General features: G+C 51.3%; 3 protein-coding genes across 3 annotated transcripts; all 3 read right to left on the bottom strand.

The window, feature by feature from the left end:
* Window positions 1-298: 298 nt before the first annotated feature.
* Window positions 299-4,954, bottom strand: EPUS_02114 (uncharacterized protein; the record flags this gene model as incomplete). The annotated part of the gene is made up of 4 exons (XM_007803881.1): window positions 299-1,155; window positions 1,205-1,562; window positions 1,621-4,106; window positions 4,156-4,954. 4 exons carry the CDS (start codon window positions 4,952-4,954, stop codon window positions 299-301), a joined length of 4,500 nt encoding a protein of 1,499 aa, XP_007802072.1.
* Window positions 4,955-6,799: 1,845 nt separating this feature from the next.
* On the bottom strand, window positions 6,800-7,313 carry EPUS_02113 (uncharacterized protein; the record flags this gene model as incomplete). The annotated part of the gene is made up of 2 exons (XM_007803880.1): window positions 6,800-7,150; window positions 7,302-7,313. The coding sequence occupies 2 exons, from the start codon at window positions 7,311-7,313 to the stop codon at window positions 6,800-6,802; spliced, it is 363 nt and encodes a 120-aa protein (XP_007802071.1).
* A 1,187-nt stretch (window positions 7,314-8,500) lies between these two features.
* Window positions 8,501-9,448, bottom strand: EPUS_02112 (uncharacterized protein; the record flags this gene model as incomplete). The annotated part of the gene is made up of 3 exons (XM_007803879.1): window positions 8,501-8,944; window positions 9,006-9,063; window positions 9,123-9,448. 3 exons carry the CDS (start codon window positions 9,446-9,448, stop codon window positions 8,501-8,503), a joined length of 828 nt encoding a protein of 275 aa, XP_007802070.1.
* Between the last annotated feature and the right edge of the window lie 1,117 nt (window positions 9,449-10,565).

Genomic DNA, 10,565 nt, shown 5'->3' with positions numbered 1-10,565 from the left:
TTCTGAAATAGAGAAGAAGAAGAAGAAAAAAATTCAATGTTGGAGCGCAGGTAAGAAGATATCCAAGTGCGATGTTTCCATGAATTACTCTTTGTCCAAGTTAGATGGGCTGATAACCCTATGTCGGAGTAGATATATGTTCATCCCCGAAGTTGCGGGGTGGGGGGGAAGAGAGCGGCTAGAAGAAGAACGATGATTTCAAATCTTGCCCTCCTTCATATCCAAATCACCTCAACTCTCCTTTTCTTGTCCCCCTCTACTCCGTATTCCTACTCTTCATTACTCATTGCCTCCGACCTCATCTACTCTTCCAAACACTGAGCCTGCTGCCAGCGCCACAGTACTCGTTCCGATTGCCGGCACAGAGCATATCGCATTTCTGCTCCTCCAACAGCGTCGCCGAGCTCTTCAGCTCGTTCCCGCACCAGCACTCCTTCGCATATTCCGCTCCGGCATACGTGTAGTTCCTGGCCGCGCAGCCACTCACGCAGAACTCGGCGCTCATGTCCGTGGCGTTGACGAAGCTGTACCCGCTCAGCGCTCGCCCGCCCGTAGCTGGCTCGGCATAACAGCCCAGAAAGTCGTACAGGCCGACCTTCCTCGGGTGCGAAGGCTTGACGTATCCCGGGTACTCGTACACGTCGAGACGGTTCGGCCCGCCGCAGGTTTGCGTCTTGTCTCCGCCGCAGGGCATGGAACAGCCCGTTTGGTTGTAGGTGGAGCCCGGGCCCAGGTCGGTGCCGCAGAAGCATTCGGTGGAGTATTCGAGTCCAGCCATCGGAAGGTTCTTGGAGAGGCAGAAGGTTTGACATTTTTGAGGGGTCATGTCGGCGGAGGCGGTGGAAGCGCCGGAGAGGGCACGGCCGGTGGTCTCGTTGGCGCAGCCCGAGTAGGTCCAGGATGTTGAGTTGGTTGAGGAGGTGGAAGACGATGGGGAAGATGTAGAGGATGTTGCTGACATCGTACTTGACACGGTGGAGTTCTCGGAGAAGGTAGAAGAGTTGACGATACTGGCTAGCGGTGCCTCATATTTGTAAAGAGAGAGACCATTGGGACCACCACAGTACTCGGTTGTGTTGCCGGCACACACCATATTACACCTACCGTCAGTAGCAGCAACAGATCCAGCCGCCAGCGTATTGCCGCAGAAACATTCTAGGGAAATGTCAGCACCAAGTCAATGGACAGCTTGATGTTACTTTACCTCTCGCATATTCAACAGCCATATACGTGTAGTCTGTACAATTGCCAGCACAACGCGCAACAGTCATGTCATCTGAAGCGACAGCTTTCCCATTCAACGCACGACCAGGCACTTCTGTGGCACACATTTGGTAAGTAAAATTACCAGCGTTCCTTCTAATGGTAGGTCCCGTCGGAGTCGGCGTGGGACTGGAAGATGTTCCAGTTCCGTTAACGGGGTCCGATGCAGAAGTGTCCAACTTGTATATGTTGAGACGACTACCACCACCACAGAATTCGGTTCCATTATCACGACAGACCATGTTGCAGTCACCAGCAGGGGCTGGAACCGAGCCAGCTGCTAGGCTATTACCACAGTACTGCAGCAATTGTTAGCGGATGTCTTCATTCTTGATTCTTGATGCGGCCAGAACTTACGCATTCGCCCCCATACTCCATACCAGCCAGCGAGTCTCCACCACTCTTGCAGGCAGAAATACAACCAGCAATCGTAACGGGGACTGGGTTTACACCTCTTGCGAGAGCTCTCCCAGTTGTCGCCTCGGTATAACAACCCTGACTTGTGAAGCCAAGCACGCCTGGATTGACAAACGGTCCAACGTCCTTGGTAAGGTTGCCGTCGAAGCGGGTTCGGTCACCAAAAAGAGACAGAAAAGAGCCATCTTCAGTGATACCGTTACCACCGCAGACCTCGGTGACCTTCCCCGAGCATGCAAAGTTGCAGTTCTTCTCGTCGACAAGCTGCTTGGGCCGATAATTGCCACACCAACATTCCGAGTTATACTGTGTCGCAGCGAAGATGTACCCTGCGGCCGAGCAAGCTGCCATGCATTTTCCGTTCGTGTTGTCTGGGGAGCCATATATCTGTGTCTGCAACTGGCGGCCAGGATTGTTCTCTTTGAAGCAGCCATAGTAACGATAAAGGCCTTGTTGCGCACTGTCCAAGGGCGGATATTGCTCGGAGACGGCATTGCAGAAAAACTTGATAACCTGCTTTCCAAACGCCGGGTCTCCCAGATTCATGGTCCACTCGGCAGTACCATTGTAGGCATCAACATTGACCTGACTCTTGGGTGGCGCACAATAGAGTGTTGCAATGGCACTTTGGCCAGGCCCGATGGTGGAGCCCTCACCCAAATCCATCTGATTGTTGGCCCCAATGATGCCTGGCACGCCAAATGGTGGTTTGCTGACAGTGACACTAAGCCTCGCAGCATTGCCGGTGCCGACATTGCTCAAGCGCATCTTCAGGTATCGGACGGTGTTCTGAGTGACGCTGCCAAATGTGAACGCGGTGCTATTGTCATATTCGACCCAACCAGAGCCGTCAGGCTTCTCGAATTCGAGTAAGGCCATTGGGTAGTCAGCACCGGTACCGATGATATCGTAGACCTTGCTTCCACCATCGGAGGACACCTTCATGTAGACGGCATATCCCCCACTGGTTGGAGGGTTGAAGTTTACCGTGACAGGAGTATCAGTTTTCCCGGCAATGCTTGAAGGCTCGCCGAAGATGGTGAAGGCACTAATGACCGTCTTGCCATCTCCGGTAGAGTTCGGTGCCACCCATGGGCCAGTTTCGCTGACGAGGGAGTATTGAATGCCACTCACCGTCAAAGGGCCGTTGCCCAGGTTGGACCAGATGACGGTTTTATTGACACCACCAACGCTCTGTCCAACGATAGTCCCATCAAAGCTAAGCACATTCGGAGTGATGGACAGCACCGGAGCCGTGCTTTCGGCAACGCCCTTCAGACGAATAGCCGTGTTGATGGAATAACCTGCCGCAGCTTGGGTTGTGTTGACAACCACATCCGACTGGAGGGAACCAATCTGTTTCGGGGCAAAAGCGGCATTGAAGGTGAAGTTGGTGCCGGCGGCAACTTGTAGTGGAAGCGTTGGCAGCCCACTGAGCACGAAGTTGTTGTTTCCCGAAAGAGCGATGGCACTGACGGTGAGCGCGGTCTTGGCTTGACACTGGACAGCGCGGGTGGCGGATGTTGTGTTCAGGCTGGCGACACCAAAATCATAAGGACCACTACACTCAAGAGGCAGGTTGACTGGCGCGCCGTATGCATATAGATAGCCCTGCGTCGTGCCTTGGTAGGCAATGCCATCACCGAAGACGGGGCGGGTAAACTTGGTCACTCCGGGAGTCACGAATGAGTTGATCAAGCGCAAGACGCCTTGCTGCGGGACGGCGTCGTAAATGCGGAGATTTGCCCCTTCCACATCCGAAGTCCACACCAGCCCGGTGCCTGGTTGGTCATCAAGCGACGTGACTGTTCCGTGTCCCACACCGAGGATGTAGGCATTTTTCTCCGGCGAGTCGGCGACCTGGGTGAAGGATGGGATTCCGTTGCTGCAAGAAAACTTGAAGACATGGGTCTTATACTGGATGACGTTGATATAGATGTAGCCACCTTCGAGAGGGTACACCCCGGCACCGGCATAGACGGAGTTCTCATTTTGGAAGACTTGGATGACATCGTCGAGCTTGTCGGGTCCGTTCTGGTAGCCGCCCATGTCGTCGAGATTGATCCAGTAGGTTTTTCCGCTCTTGCCTGTAATGACTCCAATGCGTTGATAAACACCACATGAAAACTGGCTCGGAAGAATCTCGAGGGGAGAGGTGCCCAGATCTTTGTCTGCTCCATCCAGAGCTTGCTTTTCCCATGGCATGAAAAAGTCGACCACAGTCAGCGAACCATCGCCGTTGATGGTCATATGGACCGCTGCTTCTTCAAGCGCCGTAGGAGGATTGCGACCAGAGACGGGAACATTAGAGAGCTGCGAAGCGTAACCGTTGCCGGTTGCAAAGAACATGGATCCCTTGCCGTCTGATGCTAGACCACCACCTGACATCCACACGCCAGCCCCCGGAACAGTAGGCCCGACCCCAGCTAGTTCCAGCTCAGTATTGATTCACAATTCAAGGATAGGCAATCTTACCTCCTTCCGTTGCAAACCTTTCCACCAGAGCACCACTGGTCTTGTCCCATCCGACAATCCAACCAGTGAAGTTGTATTGCACACAATGACTGGCAAAGCCAGCATAGATGTATTGCCCTGCCTGGAGCAGAGCAGGTCGTTGGTGGTGAATACCTCCATTGAAGGAGCGTACAGGGTTGTTTCTTGCAACCATGCCCTCGAGGTCGACAGGGAAGTTTGGCTTCTCAGCCAGCGTATTGGTATCGATGGCATGGATGTAGTAGCGTCCGTTTGGTCTTCCCTTGGCTCCAGTGGGGCTTTGGTCAACATACGTCTTCGCTGTCAAGTACCAGACATCTGTGGCTGGATCGATAACCCCGGTGGCGGTGACACCAATCAGAGGATTAATATCGACACAGCCGTCCAGATCGGCAGTGAGGAAGGGGACATGAAGATTTCGTTGCAGGACAATTACGCCGGTTTTCGCGTTGATCTTGTACACGTTGTTCTGGGTGGTGGCAACGAAGACATACTGGACGCCGTCACTCGACGTGTACACGAGGGGCTGAGAGTAGATCTGCTCGGCTGCTCCGTTGTAGGCACCAGGGAGTCGTGTTCTGTAGAGGAGCCCGAACTGTGAGCTCCCCACAATCGCCGGGTCCATATTATGATTATTTTGATATCCTGCACGGGAGACATCACCACCCCAAGTGATGGTGTCAGTCTTGCCCAACGCAGCAACGTGGGAAGAGAAAAAAGCAATATTAAACAAGAATGTAAGGAAAACGAGTGACATGGCACGTGAGAAAAACGAGGCCATAACGGAAGAGGTCTGAAAATTAGAGAGTTACTGGAACGAGTGACAATTGCCCGCAGAGAATGCGACGGCAGGAGAAGGACAGCCAAGTTTGAAGGAGTGTGAGAATTGGACCAGAACCGTATTAAACGAATAGATGAGCCAAGGAAGGGCGAAGGGGATGATATAGGACTGCGAGGGTCACAAGATTGCAATTGCTCGAGTCTGGGCTCATCCCCTGCTCGAATGTCTGGGCTCTACTCCGTACAGCGAGGTCACAGATCGACAATTGAAAGACAGCACCTCGCTTTGCCATATCAGCGATGGGCCCAATGTGGAGGTCAGGAGGAGCGCATTATCATTTCAGGCCCTCGTATTGCGGAAAGGAGGCCGGTGGATTGGCTGGACCAAGCGACTGGGGAAGTTGTGTGGCTTTTAGCGCCGGCCTGGATCCGCTCTCCTTTTTCTCCACCACTAAATAGTACGCTGGTAGTCGCTCTTGGCACCAGGGCTCCAACGTCGTTCGTCAGTCGTTCGTCACGTTCCCAATATCACCGCCTGCTGCTAGGAGTACCATGGTAGTAGTATGACCCCTGGTCACTGGCCAGCGTCAAGTTATCAGAGCCCACATTTCCAAGACCTAGATGACCCCTTGCTAAGACCTCAAATCTCAAATCTGCATGGCGGTCGCTGGGCTGCGCAAGCCGGATCCGAACAGCCCCGTTCCTCTTCCTTCTTCCGTGTCTTTGTTCAGTTGAAACATTCTGGATGCGCCGCAGTAGACTCAGTAGCACTCATACCATCCGGTCCATCACACTCCAGAGTTACCTCTGCCATAACTGCTTGCAGATGATACCTAGCAGTGAAGCAGAAAGACTGCTAGTTCTCTCATCCATGGTATTGGACCCAAGAGTACCGGAAGGGGAAGCATATCGGTCCCGTATCTGCAGGTACCCGCCGTGGGGGTTTCTGATAATATTCTCAAAAGGCTCGAGCTTGGAAAGAGCTTGCATCTGTCGGGTCGCCATTTCTAATACTTCAAGATTGCATTTACGTAGTATTCAGAACGGGCCGGGGCACGAGGTTGCTCGTTTAGCAGGCTGTCTCAGCGTGATACTCCGTAAAGGCAACAAACATAGGATGAATTGGCTAAGACCTAGGGGTATGGCTTCTTGTGGCTTGTGCATGCGAAGTTCCAGACTAAACAAGTTTTGTAAGATTTCCTGTTCCAGAGGACGGGGACGGGAAGGATCGCAGATGCTAGAAAGCTAGACAAAGCCATCTCGGGAAAGTGGCTACGATTTGATGCGGACGAGAGCTGGCTATCTTCCCTGCTTAGCATCGTGCAAATTATCCGTGCAGCCTGGAACCCAAAGCCCCTTTCTCGATGCAAGACACATACGTTGCGCATACCCACACAAACACTCTGCGTGATTCGACAAAGGCGGTGGACGAGCACACTGATGGAGTATCTGAAATTGACAGATGAAGGGAAAAAAAGCCGTGGAAAGGCCTTCGTGATGATGGATAATGGTTGATGATGGCTGAGAATATCTAAATCGGCCATCCCTCCTAATGGCTCTGTATCCAAATCGATGGCGACACGCAAACCCCGGCTGACAAGAGTCATGCTGACTGATTGTCCTGAACACAAAGCAAACGCCAGGAGCGATTTTCGATTCCAACAATGACAAAGCAGGAAAGGTGTCGGCATATCTTCAGGCGCCAATGACCAGAAGTGAGCCGCTTCACCCTACCAAGTCATAGACTCCCTGCAAACAACTATGCACTCAAACAGCTATGCACTCATTGAGCTGCCACCATACGAGAAATGGCTTACTAGCAAGTCTCCAGAACGTCTGTTTCATCTCAAGCTGCCAGAATTTGTTTCTCTGCAAGAGCTGCTTTCTCATCAATCAAGCTTGGACGGGAAGGCTGCCGCGGTTTGACCCTCATCACGGCATCTTGTTTCGTCATTCGACGTCCGAGCGCCCGCTCCAGCTTGGCTCCTAACGCCAACTTTGACAGGTCGTCTTGTTTCTGAGCGGACTGCACGAATCGTTGCTGCTCCAGACGCTTATCTTTTAGCCGGTCAAGGCCTTGAGCAAGCTCCTTGATCTCTGCCATTCCATTGGCCATTTCTGTCGAGTTTGTCGAAGCGAATGAAGGTGAGGTGGAGTAGACAGACATGCGATTCATCGAGGTACGTTGTGAGAAGAGCTGCGGAAGTGGTATAATCAGCATATTAGATTGCTAGCGGCCAAGTGGATGAGAAGTCAAATCGAGGGTGGACTTCGTTGAAGCATCAGATAGCATGGCCATCTAGGACGCTCTTGGGCGCTACAGAGAAGGATCAGGGTGGTCGACTTACAGATTGAGCCATAATGGGTCTCTGGGATTCGAGCGATCGCCGAGACATGGTCGAGGCAATAATCGGTATCCCGCACAGGTTGTACCAGATGTGACGACGAATGACTCAGATGGCAGGTAACGCTTACTAGGCGAAGGCGTCAAACAGAGCTGAGTTGAGCTTGTGTCAAGGCTGAAACAGCGGTTTGCTTCTCGCACAATGTACAATCTCTGAATTCACAAGAGAGATCTGAGTAGTGGATCTTAGGATAGGCGGTGAATTGATAGGATTAGACGAGCTTAGCGAGGAGGAAACAGGGTGCGATTGTTTGCTGGTGAGATACGGTGCTTCCGATGGGTGTCCGGTGGAGTACTGAAACACGTTGCAGGCTGTTGGTTACACTGCCGAATGACCTAGCCAACGGCTCTTGATCGGCCCTGGGGAACAGTTATTTTGTGACCTGAGATATGTGATGCCAGTGTAGTGATTGAAGCCTTCGATGCCTAGGATGGGTGAACAGGAGAAGAGGCGTCACTCTTGTAAGAAATGTGTTAGGGCGGAAAGGGATACTGGATCAAGGACTGATGATCCAACTCAGGAGTTCATCAGGTGAAGGGGAGAGAATGCTTGGGGTGTGCCTCTAACAGAACCTACTACGGGGCAGCTAAGCTCTTTGGAGCAAGAGGATGCTATTTTACCGGCGGCCACGTTTTTCTTGCAGAGCACGTTTTCTGGTGGCAAGGATCCAGATAAGTGGTCATTTGTTGTCTACTACGTATTCTGTACTCGACTCCTGGTAGGGTAGAAATTATCTGTACTCATCTCCATTTCATGCGTCCACAATGAGTGCACTTCTTTGGACGCACCACGACCACCGAGTATGGTATTATCATCCCACTTTTCACATCCATAATGGATCATCCCCTAAACAAGCTCGCTCTAGAGCTTAACTAGTCTGTCACAGATCGGCGGTGATCTTCCCCGGAAAGAGTGAGGCTGCTCAAGCACCAGTGGTCCCGTTAGCACATGATCGCCTTTCGCCGCTCAGTACACGAGCCCTGGCTGCTTGTTACGTAGTAGTTAGTGCAGTGGCAACGTCCAACTTCCTGATAGTAATGGTATACCAAGTACTGTGTTGTAGTACTAGTAGAAGACGTAGCAATTTGAGCACAAGGTCGAGCTTGGCTGACGCTTCTTTGAAACGTAGCTAGTGCTTTTTTCTATGGAACATGCACGTCTTGACTGCTAAACCTGAAATGCCACTTGATGTACAAATCTGGCGCGCTCCAGAACAAGGAGAATCGGTCCAGCATGGAATCAACCATATAGAAGACACAGTCTTCAACATCGCTTCCAAGCAAGTCGTCGTGGACGCCAGCCCAGTAATCTTCGGCTTCAACAAAGACTCCAGTATTGCCACCCTTGATCCAGATTTTTCTCTGGTAGCCACTCTTCTCCCACTTCTCGTAGTCCTCCTCGGCTTCCTCGTACTCCTTCATCTTTTCTTTCAGCAGCGTTTCGTAATCATCTTCTTCCATGTGTGTCTGGAGCACGTGCTCGAGAAGCTCGCTGCTTCGAATTCTGCTGTCCTTGATTTTATTGCATTTTTCGAAGTTGCGTGGGCCGCCATAGTCCTCGTTCAACTCTTGGAAATAGATTTCAGGCTGCGTAAAAGCTAAGGTCAGATTTTACATATCGCGACATCAAGAGTGGAAGGGCACTCACTCCAGCAACTTTGAGTCCGCTCAGGAATTTGAAGATGTGATAGAACTTGGCTTCGAGACTATACCGATGGACTCCATGTCAGCACGAAATCTTGTGTTAATAATGGAATGAGCTTACAGGTTGTGGAAGAATTTGTGTTGCGTCTCAATCAAGAACGAGGGCCAGAACAGGAGTTTCGTTTCGTTTGTAAGAAAACGGTTGGCAAGCTCCCAGAAACTGTCCGTATCGTTGCGTTGCATGAGCTCCACATTGCAGGGGTCCTGCGCGAACTCAAAAAGAATCCGAGCAAAATCATCGTCGTCCTCTTCATATATGCAGAGCTCCTGACACATAGTGTAGTCAGCAGGCATACGCGGATCGGCATCCAACTGCGCGAGAAGGGCTTCTCCTGTTTTTGCTGTCTTGCTGCGGTTCCCCGCGCCACGTTTTGATTTTGAAGGCATGCGGAGGTCTCCCTGGGCTTAGAATTGAGGTTTATTGAGGCTTCAGGAGCTGAGACGACCCGAGTATAATGCGTATGAAGTAGAGGTTGGATTCTCAAGAAGTAGCGTCAGTGTCGAAAAACTGGCAAACTGATGTAGTGGATGAGCAGAATTTTATATCCATGGAGAAATTCAAGGCGCCCCATTTCGAGTGTTCCTCAGATGGCTGCCAAAACACATTGATGGTGACCCAGGATAGAACAGAACACCGGTGTTATGGAGGTAATGTGTTCCATTGCGCGGCTTGGCGTGTGTTCAACAAACACAGTAAAGTAGAAATAAACTATGAACGCCAACCCTTCAACTTTAGAATTCTGCCCTGTTGGCCGAGCGGGTTGTGTGGGTGAGCAAGTCGTAGTGAGACATCCCCAGCGTTATGGCTTGACGGGTGGAGGCATCCCATAACTATTTGGCTATGTCTCCCAGTACAGAGTACTGAAAGATACGTCGAGTTACAACGGACGCCCGGATGAAGGCACTTCCGTTTTCTCCGTATCTCTGTCAGCGTCAACTCCACTCGGTCATTACCACAAAGAGGGCGTGGTTACATTGAGGGTCCAATTCCTTGGGGGTTCTAGTTCGAACCCCCGAAAGGAAATTAAATTTTTTTTTTGGCTTTTCTGCTTCTGTGTATAATCAGACGAACATGGGCGAGCAGACTTGAGCCCTTTTTCTTTCGGGATTTGTATGTGGTAGGGTGCTGCTGTGTCCGTATGCGGATTTAGTGGTTGAAGAAAGCTGCAAAGGGTGTCGTTCTCCGAGAGTTGTTGTCTTGGGCTAACCAAATATCAGGTCTTGACAGAGTGCAAACTCATTAGCTTCAAATGTTGTCTGGCATAGCGGAATCTTTCACCACGAAGAGAGGTCGTCCACCTTCGAAGCGCACACATTTGGTGGGCAAAGTTCCCAAACTGGCTGAATTAGAAGCAGCCGGTATGCTGCTTGATAGCATATCATCGTCATTCTGAACGGTGACACAAGCGCTGTTCTATTCAACCCACACTTGCTACGTGCTCTTCCAAATCTTTCAAAGCACTTGCGAAGAGCATGATATCCACCAAGGAAGGAGAAGTGCATG

This window comes from Endocarpon pusillum (assembly GCF_000464535.1).
Source record: "Endocarpon pusillum Z07020 unplaced genomic scaffold scaffold2749, whole genome shotgun sequence".
Taxonomy (NCBI): Eukaryota; Fungi; Ascomycota; class Eurotiomycetes; order Verrucariales; family Verrucariaceae; genus Endocarpon; species Endocarpon pusillum.
The sequence above is the reverse complement of the archived record's forward strand: the minus strand, read 5'-3'. Positions and strand labels throughout refer to the sequence as shown.